We start from the raw sequence: 15,610 nt of genomic DNA, 5'->3' as shown, positions 1-15,610 counted from the left end.
TCTGGCCAAAAAATCCTCAGATGACGCAAAATGACGATATTTGCGTCATCTGAGGATTTTTTCCAGAAATAAAATGCATAATTCTCTCGTCTCAGGGGGATATGAGGGGGGACAGTACCATAATTCAAATATACTATGGGGTTTCTACTGATACAAAGCCTAATGCTAAATCTCTGAAGTGACCCTTTAATGCATTGTAAAAGGCATTTTATGCTGACTTTCAGGACTCTTACAGTGAGAGGACAACCGGGTCCTCCAGCGAGGTCTTCCGCTCCAGTTTGCCATTGCCTGCCCCTGGGCTGCTTCTGTTCAGCTTGTACATCTCTTGAGCAGACGGTCCTCTGGGCTGTACGGTGACCGTGGCAGTGTGGCTGCCCTCATCTTCACTGTTGGCCTGGTTTGCTCTCAGCGCAGACGGGGAAGGAGACGTGCGGTCTGGCGCCTGCTGTGCAGACAGACTGCTGGCGTTGGAGATGCAGTCTGTGTCGCTGTGGCTGCGCAGGGCCATGGAGTCGGGACTGACGGGCGCGTCGCTGCTGCTAGGACAGGCCCGGACCTGCGCAGACGGACTGCTGAAGTGGGACGGCGACGTGAAGCCTGACGTGCGATCTGAGTGCTTCACATGCACCGTGGAGTCCAGAGTCAACACCTGGGTGAGCGAGCAACAGGTGAGGGATGAAACTAGACATTTTGCTCCTTAATTAATTCTCGTCTTAATTGGCTCTGCTCTGACCTGAGGAGACGAGGTGGAGGAGTTGATTAAGGAGTCCCACTCGTGGCCTTTGGGATCTACTCTTTTGCTCTGGTAGATCTCCCGCAGAGACAGACGGTTCTCATCTGGATTCTGTGTACAACAGAGTCTGCATTCAAAGAGTCTGAGGCGCAAAGCTCAGTGTTTAACAGTACAGACTTAATCCTGTATTATATTTGATACGCACATTTTAAGGCCTCTAAATGCTCAACATCATCAAAACTTTACATAAAAACCTGTTTTAAATAATCTTTCATGCCTTTTGTCGTATGATTGATAGTTTAAACATCCACATTCAGGTTGTGGTTCACATGTCTTTTTTGCTGTGAAAGTAAACATATGAATGACTTTTATATTGTCGAAGATGAACATTTGCTGGACTGAAGCAACATATGTTTACTTGATTATCCATAAAAGATTTTGCATAAAAATCATGTTAAAGGCGAGTATCAAATATGATCCATCAGGCTCTGGAAAGTTTATTTGTTCTTCTCTCAATAATCATTGTATTGCATTTACATGATAAAACTACAGAGTTTATATAAATATCAGCAACTGCACTAAGTTGCATATCAGGGGTGGGAATCTTTAGGCGCCAAAACGTTCTTCATCTACATTGTTTTCTTATTAATTAATGAGTTTACCATTAATGACTTTAAATTTATTTAATAACAATTTACCTGCATTAGGACGAAGGAAGCACTTTCAAAGTTGTCCGGTAGAGGGCGGTATAACTCACTCTCATCCAGCTTCCAGTAAGATAGGCCTGAAAAATCAAACAGAATTAGAATATGTGAACAGCAATTTCACAATAGAAATGACTTCAGTCTTAAGCACCAATTCAAAACCTCGTAATAGTACACATTACAATCCCCACCAAATCACAATCACATGCCTCCAGTGTGCTGTTAGACAGACAGCGGAGCTTGATTCTCTGTGAAACGTGTTACCTGAGGCTTCAGACACCAGACTGTCACTTCTCTTTAGAGGCAATGGGTTCATGGAGGCTGCGCTGCATCCACGCTGGGGGAAAAGCCAGAAAAAAAAGATGTTTATTATGTTCAGAAAGCAATTTCCAAATGCACAGAGGTCTCTATGAACATTCAAAGTAATTCGTTGAACATTGATGCTTCGTCTCATCTCTGAAACAGCAAATTATGCACAATTGAAAAAAAATACAAATCAAAGATGCATTAAAGAAATTGACCAATTAAAAATCTTTTCTGTCTTTAAATTTAGAAAGTGAAATGTGACATCCAAATATTATTATACAGAAGGAAAGAAGAGTTTACTGGTTAAATTAGTTAAAAAAAATAAGCTTCCCAATTGCCAATATGCTCACAGATATCTCATGCATCCCTGCTGCTCATTGTTATTTAAAATAAATAAATAAACAATCATTCAATATTAATATTTGCTTACATCAGGTAAATGATCTGTGTGCTCTTTAGGAGATCCTGCTCCTGCTGTGCTCCTTGTTCGATCCTCCACATGTGGCGTCCGGTTTTGTGCCGTTCTGCTCTTTCTCTGTCTGTGTTTTTGCCGTTGGGCCCAGGAGGTCAGAGGTTGACTACACAACATATAACAACACAAAACAACTACATCTATTAATGTTATAAAAACTATTTGACAGAGTTCATTACTACCAGTGTTATTTTAGTACATACTATTACAGTTTTTATTAATACTCTGAATCAGCTTTTAATTTATATTTAGTTTTCATTTTGAAATGTATCTTTCTTTTTAGTCATTTTGTTTATTATTTAATATTTCTAAATAGTTTTCATTTATTTTTCAGTTTTAGTTTAATTTTAGTTAGTAATTGTAGTACTTCAACTTCACAGATGAGTTGTCAAGACAGTATTTCTATTTTTTTTTTGTGTGTTTTTATTTCATTTCAGTTAATGAATAGTTTTTAATAGTTTAGTTTTAGTTAAGATAAAAACACTGACTACAACAATAAATGCTCTATTTATTACGTATTTGATTATAGTCAAAAGTTTAAACACATTTGACTGAATTTATTTACAGATTTATTTAAAATATAACTCTAGAGAGAAGCATTTTGATAACTATATGCATTATATTACATATTCATTGTATTTTGACTTGCATTGTATACTGAAGATAACAGGTTATGTTTAAATAAATCAGTAATGAAAACAAGTTATTACAGTTCACCAATTAAATGTTTATATATTGTTTTAAAAATTAAGTACAAACTTAATTTTATTATTAAAAAGATTAGTCTTATGAGCAATGTAAATGTTTATATACAATGAGGGTTGATTATTAAATAAAGTTGATTCATGTATTAATTCCCATTAGGGATGTAACGATACATCGTATATCCAGATATCACAGTATAAAAATGCGACGATATATATCGTTGATGTCAATATGGTTCGAGATATAGTTAGTTTTATCCCAGGCTCAGCTTACTGTATTTATAAGGTATAATTCACTCAAAAATGTAAATTCTGTCATCATGTACTCGCCCTCATGTCATTTCAAACCTATAAGATTTTCATTCAACTTCAAAACACAAATGAAGATATTTTTCAAGAAACCAGAGAAGTACCTCCATTTAAAGTCCATTCCTCTCAAACTTAAAAAGATCCCCAAAAAATGTCATAAAAGCATCGTAAAAATAATCAATCGAGTGGTCTAATCCAAATCCAAGTCTACTAAAGAGACACGATGGCTTTATATGATGAACAGATTTACAACGACGCATACTGTAGTAAACACAGACGTTCAAATGTGAGTAAATGCAGAACTAAACATTTAAAGTTTGGGAATACTCATTTTGACACGCTTTCTTGTGATTAGAACTGTGACTGATTGCATACGGACTACTGGCACATCTGGGAACTTAACTGTCAATTTCGTCACCGCCCCTTTTCAGGGGAAAATAAACTAGACTTCCCATAGACTTCAATACAAAATACCAGCACAAAACAACGTCCGTACACAGCCGGCAGAATTACATCCGTATACATCCACACAATTAATTTGGTCAACTTAAAAAACATGGCTCTTCATTCTCCCAGCATCAAATTGGTGTAACAACCCCACCCAGTGGCCAGAGGTGTTTTACCCGGACATTTACTCGTACCTCATCGAGTCACCAGGTAAGCCAGAGAATGATTTTACTTAGTTTTTGAATCATGAAGTACGGATGATGCTATCAGAAGCTAAGTCAGGCTAGTTGTATGGCTGGACAGAAAAGTGCACTCAGTACTCTAAATATAAAGACATAAAATATACATTTAAAGATGTTTACTTTCAAAAACGAAGTAAAATCATTCACTTGTTACACCAATTTGACGCTGGGAGAATGAAGGGACATGAAATTTACCAAATTAAGTGTGTGGATGTATCTTTCACGCTGTTGGCAGGCAGGCAGGCTGGACATATATTTACTTGACATGTTTAATCTTAGTGATTTCTTAAGTTATTCACGCCTGCCGGCTGTTTACGGAGGTTGTTTTTGTGCCGCTATTTTGTATTGAAGTCTATGGGAAGTCTAGTTTATTTTCCCCTAAAAAGGGGCGGTGACAAAATTGACAGTTAAAGGGTTAGTTCAAAAATGAAAATTCTGTCATTAATGATTGATGAATCATGAAGCTTCGAAGCGTTATGAATCAGTGAGTCGATTCAGCGATTTGGATCGCCAAAGTCACGTGATTTAAGCAGTTTGGCGGTTTGACACGCGATCCGAATCATGATTCGACTTGCTGAGTCATAACTCTTCGAAGCTTCATGATGCATTGTTTTGAAATCGGTCATCACTATACAAGTCGTTATTTAGGATTTTTTTACGCACAAAAACTAATTCTTGTCGATTCATAAAGTTATTGTAGAACCACTGTAGTGAGATGGACTTTGTAACGACGTCTTTAGTACCTTTTATGGGTCTTGAGAGTGAACTGTGCATTGTGCCAATGGAGGCCTTTCTGAGCCATCGGATTTCAACTAAAATATCTTCATTTGTGTTCCGAAGATGAACGGAGGTCTTACGGGTGTCGAACGACATGAGGGTAAGTAATTAATGACAGAATTTTCATTTTTGGGTGAACTAACCCTTTAAGTTCTCGGATGTACCGGTAGTCTGTATTGATCATCTGAAGCGCACACGCCGAAATGACACTCCTCAAAGTGAAATCGCAAACATCATTTAAATCACAAGATCACATTTATATAATGCATTAATAGCAGGAGAGGCGGAACATAGCGAGCACCGGGAGAGTCTGTGTGAGTGCGGCGCGTGTACTGCATGCAAAAAAATTATAGATAAAGAGTTTCAGTGAAGTTACTACATTAAACTACTATATATAATGTGTAGTAATGCAATCGGGGTATATTTGTGTCCTGATAATAATATAATAATAATATTATTATTTAAATAATAATAAAAAAAGTCTTTATTTGGGCTTTTAATACCGCGATAAATATCGTATCGTGAGTTTAGTATAGCGATAGTATCGAATCGTGACACGAGTGTATCGTTACACCCAAATTCCCATTCATTAATTTGTGTCATTTCAGTTTTGATGACTCCAATCATACTTGACTAACTGCAGCTTTACCTTACTACTCTCCGTTTATCAGTCAGGGTATCAGGTGTGATCATCGCAGGCATCTGGAGTTTGTCACTGGCTGTGATGGTTCTGCTCAGCAGGTTCTGGCCCAGTGGGCTTGTGTCAGGTATAGGGGATGGTGTAAGACTGCCATCCTGCTGGTTCGGGGACCACATCGCCTCATCCCGACCCTCTATGGAACTGGGCCGCCCTGTTTCTAACCCATGCTCCCAGGTGGAAAGAGTCCCATATCCGCTGCTCAGCACGGTAACCATCCCCTCCTCCGAGCTCTCCTGAGGGTGAACGGTGAGCTGGGGATGTGACAACGGTCCCGCAGCTGACGACGTGAATGTGTTCTCAGCCGCCGGGTCCTCTAGAGGCTTGTGGATCTTACCGGGCTCCAGAGAGTGTGTTTGTGTGCTGACTAGGCGGTTCTGTAACTGCACTAACGCCTTAATTTCATCCTGTATGAGCTGGAAGAAAACATGCAAGAACTGTCTCGATGACAGAATTTCCATTTTTGTTGGTGAACTATCACTTTAACTCAAGTTTTGAAGCATGTGCATTCACAGAAATGTGTTTCAAGCCTTTGGGTGCTTTCACACCTGAGTGTTTGTTTCGGAACGTGGTGCGTTTTCTCCCTTGGTTTGGTTAGTTCAAGCATATGTGAAGACGGGAATCGCGCTCGGATCCGCACCAAAACAATGAGACCGCCTGAACGAGGTGGTCTTGGCCCGATTGCAAACAAACTCTGAGACGGTTCGCTTGAGGTGTGAAAGCAACCCAACGACCCAACGGACCAACGAACCAAATGGTATTATAATACATAACGGGAAATATGCTAAATAAATAGCAGTAGTGTCTGATTCTGTGAGTCAGCACATCACAGTTGAAAACCAAAAGAGCTTCTCATCACCTTAAAATGTTGTGTAATTGACCTATCGGTAAGCCCTTCCCCTCGAACGCAGATGAGCCAATAGCAGTTGAGTATCGGTTGCGCTGGGGCCGGAACTCGGACATCTTTAGTTGTCGGCGCCATAGAGAAACATTGGAAAATCCGAAGCTCTCATCGGTTTGATGGTGTTTATGCTACAAAAATGCTAAAATGCCGTGCTTGAGGTACTGTAACACTGATTCCAGGTATCCTGAGAGGATTTTGTGTTTATCATATTCTCGTTAAGTTACGATTAAAGTCCCTGCTAACATACAAACCAAAATAACTAACTGTTCTCACGTCATGTAACACTGTAGGTCAAAAACACGAAGGTCTACATTTCAGTGCATCTCCCTATTAAACTGGTTATATGTAAATCAACTTAATTTTAGATATGTTTAAGGTCTACATTATCTGTCTTACTAAGGAGGACTCCTATTTTGATAGGTGTTAGAGTCTACAGGTAGTGAAAGGGAGAGCTTGCACGCAGTTTATCGGAGTTGTTTTGCAGATACAAAGTTTACCAGTTATTAACTGCACCCTGTGTTTTTGTGTAATTTGCTGTGTATGTTAATGGTAATGCAACGGAGAGAGAGTTTGTGAATGAGACGTTAATGCGCACTTCTTATGCTACCAAATATTTTTTGGAGTGAAAAAGGACATAATAAACTTGATAAACCATCATACGGACGGGATATACGCTACATTCTGTGTCCAAAAACATCTTGGGATAAGGTTTTCACACGGACAGCTGTCATTGTAAGATATAGCAACTCCGTTTGTTTGTCCGAGTTAGCAACAGTAACTAAGGGGGTCGGGGCTTCCCGATAGGTCAATTGCGTTGTGTAAATGTAGTATATAATTTAACAGCGGCAATGACGTCTACATTAGTATTGTGTTTGCATGTGTCTCGACAGTCACAAATAAAGCCACAATAAGCTCATGGAGCGAACTTGTCAATCATCTTGATGGATGACGCAGAGGAAACTCTGACCAATAAGAGGAGAGTTGTACTCGCATGTGACTTCCATAAACACATTTTGGTACGCTTTGAAAGGTTGCCTTGTAAAAGTCAACCGAACCAAGAAGAAAATTCAGCATTGTAACAAATTAAGTCCCCGTTTCAGAACAAAACAAATTATCTTTAGGTGTGAAAACGCCCTTAGACTAGCATAACCAGATTAAACACACTGAAGCACCTTGTCGGCATCAGATACAAAGCACAACACTTGAACCCTTGGCAACATGAACACACATAATAATTTGGTAACAGTCCAGTCAGATCCTTTGAGAAACATACCTGTATTTGGCACTGGTACTGCTCCTGCTGAGCAAGGATTTGCTCTTGATATTGCTTTTCCACCAACTGAAAGAGATGAAGCCACCGGCCCTGATTGAGCAAGAAAACACAGTCACTACGTTGTCTGCTTTTTAATAAGAGGATAAACACAGAATCTGTGGATGCAAGTGAAGGAAATGATAAGACAGACAAATTGGTGTGTTTTAGTTAGATGAGCAAATAGAGGTTTCAGTGTGACATTTCTACTGCCAATCTCACAAAAGAAACCAACAGAAATCTTGATTACCATGTGACCATTCTCAACATATAACATTTTTAAAGTGGCGATGAAACAGAAGTAGCGAAATATCTTTTCTGTTGTAAATATATGGCCTATATTGCATTTTCATTATATTTTTACTTAACCTGTTGTTGTGTTCATTATTTTATGCATGTCATCAAACTAAATATTACAGTCACCATTTAAATGTTTATATTTCAACAACAAATTAGAATAGAAACTTGCATTTATAATTAAAAAGATTATATAAAAACTCGATTTGCTCCAGAAGGCCTTTATTAACCCCCGGAGCCGTCTGGAGTACATTTATGATGGATGGATGCACTTTTTTTTTAAATGTATCCCCATTCTTTCCCATTATGAAGCTTGGAAGCATCAGGATATTTATTAATATAATCTTAAGTCATATACACCTTGGATGGCTAGAGGGTGAGTAAATCATGGGATAATTTTCATTTTAAAGTCAACTAATCCTTTAAAGGTGCCCTAGATTGAAAAATCGAATTAACCTTGGCATAGTTGAATAACAAGAGTTCAGTACATGGAAATCACATACCGTGAGTCTCAAACAGCATTGCTTCCTCCTTCATATGTAAATCTTGTGCGTGAAAAACACCACAGAAAAATAGGTGAATCTCAACATAACACCGACTGTGACGCAACTGTCAGGATCATTAATGTAATTACGCCACCAAGATTTGCATATGCCAGCCCATGTTCAAGGCCAGGCGGAACTGCACACCCGAATCATCGGAAGTTCTGCAGGTATTGTGAAGAAACAAGCATCACGTGAGGATAGCAAAAATGGCAGATCATGGAAATAAAATTTATGTTCCAGGCTATGAAGGGGACGTGAGGCCTTTTCACACCCTTCCCACAGAACAAAACTGTCAACAGGCATGGTTGATGTTTATCTATAACCGGATACCACAACAATTTAATTCAAAGTTGTTCGTTTGCTCGGCCCATTTCACCACGGACAGTTTTTTTAACCTGGGACAATATCAAACAGGCTTCACTCAGCGTCTGATACTGGAGAAGCGGCAATTCAAACTATATTCCCGCAAGCAGTAAGTAGTGATTTTATCCACTTCTTGACTGTCGAAACCATTTATGATTAAATTGAAAGTTTCTTAGTGAGACAACATCAACAATAATTTACTTTGCGTTGTCTAGATCCAACGCAAGATGCTAGTACAGTAACAATAGGCAACTCCAAGTAACTAGCATACAAAACTAAATACAGGGTTTCTGCAGGTTTCACCAAGTCAAATTTAAGACTTTTAAAGACCTTTTAAAAGACCATTATTAATTAAATTTAAGACCTATTTGAAGGAAATGCAGTCACAAAATTACTTGCAAAGTAAATTAATTTATTCAAATTGAACAAATCGATAAACTTGTATCGATAAACTTGCACTTCCCCATAGCTCAATCTCACCAGGATTTCGATTTTTTTTTTGATTTTTGAGATCAAAATGACTGAATTTGTGGTGGTAATTTCCAGAAATTTGCATAATAGGATACCACATTTACTATATTATGTATTATATTAGATGCACAATAGTCACACATGACCATAGAACAAACCAAATGCATAAATCTTGTTTATTTTGTTTTTTTGCCATTATTTTGCGGAGAAATTACAAATTATGCAGGACCTCAAAAAATGTATTGTTGATTTTTCATTGTATTTAGTAATCACGGAAATGCGAAAAACTTGAGGACTATTAGCTGAAGAATAAAATCCATTTTATGTGTCTGTGGTACAATCCTAAAGAGACTCGCGCCAATAACACGAAAGCTGATTAGCTGCAATATAAGTTACATATTGGTCTCATTTGTAGTCGTAATACAGCAAATTAAATTTGGACTAGCAAAAGAAAGAACTACAACACCACGGAATTAAAAAACAAAACATTCCAGAGCGCTGCGGTTTGAAGTATTGAAGTATTTCAATGAGCATTAGAGGTAGCGTTACATGGACATAGGAAAATTAAGACCTGTTTAAAATTATTTAAGACCTAGAACAGAATAATTCCACGAATTTGAGACTTTTTAAGGCCTAAAATTTTGATTTTGAAATTCTAGACTTTATTGGACTTTTTAAGACCCAGCGGAAACCATGTAAATTGTATGACAAATGTCAAATGACAAAGGTTAATATTATTTCCTGCCAGTGTTGTCATATAAATCTACAAAATACAACCGTAGATACATATGGCAATCCCTTTTGTCCAAGCCTATATTTCATCACCAACACATAACTCAGGAGCTAACTACGTTAGTTTAGTTGCTTACAGATAGCTCACTCGATCCTTCTAGCTAACGTCAGCAACAGTTACGTTTTGCAGGTTTTTACTGAAAATAAAGACTAAATTTACCACTCAGAAGCGTCCATTTCCAATCTCAAAACAATCTGGTCGTTACTCAAAATCTGCATCTTCGTCAGAAACAGGCTCAAACATATAAGGTTGGATGCCTAATCTCTCCATTGTCATGCCGGACAGTAGAGATGTGTTTGCTGTCACTGTGAGCTACTGAAATTAACCGCGAAATGAAACAGCCAATCAGAGCAGAACTCCACATTACTATTCATGACCCTTCCAAATAAGGCAAAAACAGACCATTTTGTTCAAAGGACAATTTCTAGGGTTGTAAATGGACCTGTAAAACTGTATCTGGACAATTTTTTCCCTTAAATAAGCCACAAACCCTCTATGTAGATATCAGAGAACAATTTAAAATATTGTTTCAACTCATTCTAGGGCACCTTTAAGATCTATAATATGCATTTAGAAAATAGGGTGATTTTCCATGCCAATTTTAAAGGCTTCAAGATACTTCTAAATGATCTAATTTGGGATGTCAGGGATCAGCTGCATTGTGGGATGTTCTCCACAGCTCTGGGAGTGGCTGCTGTTGTCGGCTCGACTCCTAGGGGAGACCCCAGACGATGGCCCAGAAACCTGGGCCATGACGGCTGCTTCATAACGCCACATGAGGGAATGAATGGACAGTGTGGTCTCGGGCATCTGCGCACCTCACAGTTCTTCCAAATCTCAGGGTCGGTCTCCCCGCTGCTCTGGATCTCCTGGACCAGGGCTCGGAGGGTCTCCAGGGAGCTTGGGTTGATGAAGGGCAAACTTCTCCCTGAGCTGAACTCCTCCTCAGTACGAAGACACAGATTCCTAAAGCATGTGACATGAGTAGAAAGACACCCAGAGGGATTTAAAACAGCTTATCAATGACAGTATCTTTGTAAAGCCAAAAACACCACACATCACATGAAAAAAACAGACCTTATTTTGTTGGAAATGCTGCATGCTGGTGTGGTTGAGGGTCGGTTTGCCCCTTCTGTCGCCTGAAGGAAGCCCTCGGGGTGGGACGCGGAGTGCTCTTCTTCGGGGAGACCCGATACTGTGTCCTCAGAGGAGACGATGGACGCCTCGCTCTCTTTCCCACCATTGGCACTGATTTGATCGTGGCTCAAGGCCACAGAGCTGGACACGTCCTCAGAGATGCTGTCATCTGTGGACATGCTTAAACAGCCGTGTACAGTGACCGTCTGCGAGCGCTGTGTAAAAAAAAAAAAGGAGAATTTTATACATTTCGTAAGAGTAAATACATGGAGATGAGACTTATCCAAAGCAACTAGTGCTCAAACCTGTGATCTTACAATTACCAGCCCAGATATTTAACTAATTAGCCACCCACCCATGAAAATAAAGCCTATTTTTACTTTCAGAATTATTTACCTGCAATTGATACATAAAAAAATTATCTATCTGCCACTGATTAAGAATAGTTAAACACATTGTTTACAAATAATGGCCCATTACAGGACCTAAAATATGTATTTTTATATGCATATAAGTTGTCGTGTTAAGAAATAAAACGCTCATCCATGTTATTCCTTGTGAAAAACAAGTACACTAGCGTTCTTTAAAAAATAAAAAATAAACAGTACTTATTACAGAAATAATATACTTTAAAAGAATATAAGTGTAGACACTTCATTACATGTTACCTGGAATTAAATGAAAGTGTTTAAATGTATATTTACTTTAGAGCAGGGGTTTTCAAACTTTATGACGCCAAGGACCCCCAAATATGATGAATCTTTAATGAGGGACCCCCTTCTCTATAATATCTATATATTTTTATGAATGAAAAAACATTTAAACTGTTAGATAAATAGCAAGTGTGACATTATAAATACAACATATTGTCTCCAAACTTAAATTGGCTATATCTAATGTTGGATGTATAAACCTGAAGAAGAACATTTTCAATTAAAAATGATTTGTATAAGCTACTGTCAGAATAAAAATATATATACGTAGCTTACGTCCTGCATCAATAACCCCAGTGAATAAGAAAAAGAGAACTATAGTGAGAAAACTCACCAAAAAGATACAAAGCAAACATATACAATTCTGGGAAGTTTGTATACGATAAGAAAGAAGAGACACATTTAGAAATGAAACAGTTATAATGTTTGGTAGACTTTATCCATGTTTGCTTTGTCTTTTCTGAGGACCCCTGGGGGTCCCGGGACCCCAGTTTGAAAACCCCTGCTTTAGAGTGTTTTTTGACATACTTAAGTAGGACTTCAGTACATCTTTATGTGTAATTTCATAATTGCCTCTACGTTCTTACCGAATCTACTGACATTTAATAAACATTAATGTGATTTCTATTTACTGAAATGTGTTGTGTATTTAAATATTGCACATTTGTGATGAAGAAGCTGCAGTTTAGTACACTTAAAACATACTGTCTTAAAATGTACTTTAATGTAAAATGTTTAATTTGACATCATTACCAAAAGTGCACTTTTTAAAAGTGTATTAAGAAACAGGTTTACTCTCTTTAAATACACGTAAGTGGCCTTTTAGTTATTAATGTTATATTATCTGTAAGTACAGTTTCTTTGGTAACACTTTAGAATAATGGTCATTAGTTAGCATTAGTTAATGTATTAACTAACATGAACTAACCATGAGCAATACATTTGATACTGTATTTGTTCATCTTTGTTAACGTTAGTTAATATAAATCCAGCTGCTCATGGTTTGTTCATGTTAGTTCACAGTGCATTAACTAATGATAACAAGATTTTAATAATGTATTAGTAAATGTTGAAATTAACATTAACAAAGATAAATAAATGCTTTATAAGTGCAGTTCATTATTAGTTCATGTTAACTAATGACCATTATTGTAAAGTGTTACTGTTTCTTTTAATATATACTTTTAAGATTTGAAGTACAATACAAACGCACATTCAATAGGATTCAAGCAAACTTATTTTTCACAAAGGATTTGTTTACAATTCATAATTCATCTTAATACAATATGCTAAATCTTTAAAATACATGCAGCAGATCAAATCTACAGAATCAAGAGTTTAAGCTCCATCACAACGATGTTTCACGACTACCATGAACTTAGAAAATAACATATAATTCATAATATTATTTTTAATGGTTAAAGCATAAACAAGAATCCAGCTGTCAGACTGTCAGGCCACATCTGGTAAACACATATGCAGTCTGACAACAACAGGCATATTCTCACAACAAATGTCATTCATTGGTCATAACTTGGATGGAGACCAACAGTAAGTTAAATTAAATGAAACCATAAAGCCAGAACCACATACACATTATGCCATCATCAGATCAAGAAACAATACAAATCAAATCTGGCAACTTACAAACCCAGCCGGTGGTGTTTTTATCGCATATCTATTTTAAAAGATGTGAAGCGGGTTCATAGAAGATGTGGACATGCCAGCAAAACAGATCCAGATATCTCGTTATGGCGCTTCCTGTTCCCTCGCGCAGCCGCCACACACACAGCACGCGCATCACCTCTGCAGCTGCATCCCGCGAGCCACCGAGCACAAGCGCTGACACACTTACCATGATAATAACTCGCAAGTAACGAGACACTTACTTGTTACTTTTTCTCATCGCTTGTTCTCCCATTTTGACATTTCCTCATGTGCCGCGCGCGCCCTCTTTCTTTCTCTTCATCTGTCACTGACGGCTTCTCGCTCAACCTTCTAACGTTCTAAGCACCCAACGACGACACACTGCGCCGCGAACCGCCATTGGCCGAACGAGTTCGAAAGGCGTCACTTGATTGGCCAGCGCCAACAGTTAACGTCACTTCACGCTCTGTGATTGGCTCTTTTGCAGGATTCTGCGCATTTTGAGAGCACAACAGTGGCTCTGATTGGTCTTTTTAGTAACGGGTGCATTTCACCTGTTAGGAAATGCCTTGGTTCTATTTCCGTCAGTAATCAAAATAAATACACATTTTATTACATTTGCTTAAAAAAAAACCTTTTTGGGACCAGATTTTTTTCTTTTACTATGCACTTTGATGTTATTTAAAAAATAATTATATTTAAGGGTAAAACTTTATTTTAACGTCACGAAGTTGCACATTACTACATAATAACAGTAAATTATGCATAATTACAAGTAATAAACCCTAAACCAAATCCCAACTGTAACTGTGTAGTAAGTAAATATAGTTAATTAATATTACTCAGTTCTTATTTGAGTAAGTACAGTGTAACTACATCAAAATGAAATAAAAAATAAAGTGTAACACAATTAAGCAATTTATTTCACTTAAAATTTGCCCTACAATACAATACAATAAATCAATTTTCTGAGAATAATAAAAGCAGAACAACTCAAAACATAATATGAGAATGCATTACAATACTTATAATTGAGCAAGGAAAAATGTCATTAAATATTTTCACAAATGTAAAAATAATGTATCCAAAATATGCTTCATTTTTTAATGCAAAATTACAATATCTTATTTTATCCTCCTTTGGGTGAAGTTTTTATAAGAATCCCCAAAACAATTAATTAAAAGTGACACTGTACAATAAATTTACAATGCAATTATCAATTTACAAAATTCAATTAGTTAATTTGAGCTGTATTACAGCATTATTTTGATGTGTAAACCATGCTAATTAATTATACAATATAGCCTTAAAGCTGCACTATGTAACTTTTCCGTCCGCTAGACTAGAAGTCGCCTATTCAAAATAAAGGTGTAGTTTCGTGACACCACGTTTGAGCGCAGAATCTTGGGACATGTGGTCTTCACCTCACAGCCGGTGGAAAAGAATCGGGATAGAACTCGGGCAGAAATCATGTTCATGGATGTGATTATTATTAACGTTACTGTAGTCTGAAGCAGAGCAGGACCGAGTGTTGTGGATCTGAGCAAGGCCACAGGAGCGATTTGTTAAGACGAACGCAACACACGCCTCGCGAGCGGCGGGACTTTTATTATGGCATAGCCACTTCCGCTTTCCCGGTCATGAGTATGAGGTAACGCAGCTCTGTTTATCATATAAGATACTTCTGAGTGTGTTGAAAATGATGTTGTTAAGTTACTCTGTGCATTCGCTCGGCGGCTGCTATGACACTGCAGTGAGAGGAAAGCGTTTCTGCAGAATATGCCCTTTTCACATTTTTGGGTTTCTCAGAGCGGAAGTCGTCATAGTTGGGTTAAATATTATAGAATGAGAGAATACATTAAACATTTTTTTGTGTGCCCATTTGCTCACATAGCAAAAGAAAAACGCCACAGTAGTGATTTCACAACTTTCAAAAAGAGGGAAAAAAATAGAGTGGGATTGATAACGGCAGTGAAAAGAGAGAAATATGTTCATTTTTACCATCACTTCAATAGACGCTATTACTAAACACCCTCACAT

The 15,610-nt window shown here is 37.7% G+C and overlaps 1 protein-coding gene across 1 annotated transcript in view; it reads right to left on the bottom strand.

The window, feature by feature from the left end:
* The window catches only part of mphosph9 (M-phase phosphoprotein 9), a 35,199-nt gene extending 21,269 nt beyond the window's left edge, over positions 1–13,930 (bottom strand). Inside the window, exons 1-10 of the mRNA XM_079804801.1 lie at positions 13,813–13,930; positions 11,151–11,425; positions 10,892–11,039; positions 7,569–7,658; positions 5,344–5,807; positions 2,174–2,321; positions 1,702–1,774; positions 1,432–1,517; positions 734–844; positions 234–649 (exon numbers count right to left, since the gene is read on the bottom strand). Coding sequence (XP_079660927.1) covers positions 234–649; positions 734–844; positions 1,432–1,517; positions 1,702–1,774; positions 2,174–2,321; positions 5,344–5,807; positions 7,569–7,658; positions 10,892–11,039; positions 11,151–11,389 — 1,775 coding nt within the window. The 5' untranslated portion in view covers positions 11,390–11,425; positions 13,813–13,930. The remainder of the gene's footprint in view (positions 1–233; positions 650–733; positions 845–1,431; positions 1,518–1,701; positions 1,775–2,173; positions 2,322–5,343; positions 5,808–7,568; positions 7,659–10,891; positions 11,040–11,150; positions 11,426–13,812) is intronic.
* Between the last annotated feature and the right edge of the window lie 1,680 nt (positions 13,931–15,610).

The sequence above is a fragment of the Gobio gobio genome (genome assembly GCF_949357685.1).
Source record: "Gobio gobio genome assembly, chromosome: 22".
Lineage (NCBI taxonomy): Eukaryota > Metazoa > Chordata > Actinopteri > Cypriniformes > Gobionidae > Gobio > Gobio gobio.
Note: the sequence above shows the minus strand (reverse complement) of the source record. Positions and strands in the feature narration are given on the sequence as shown.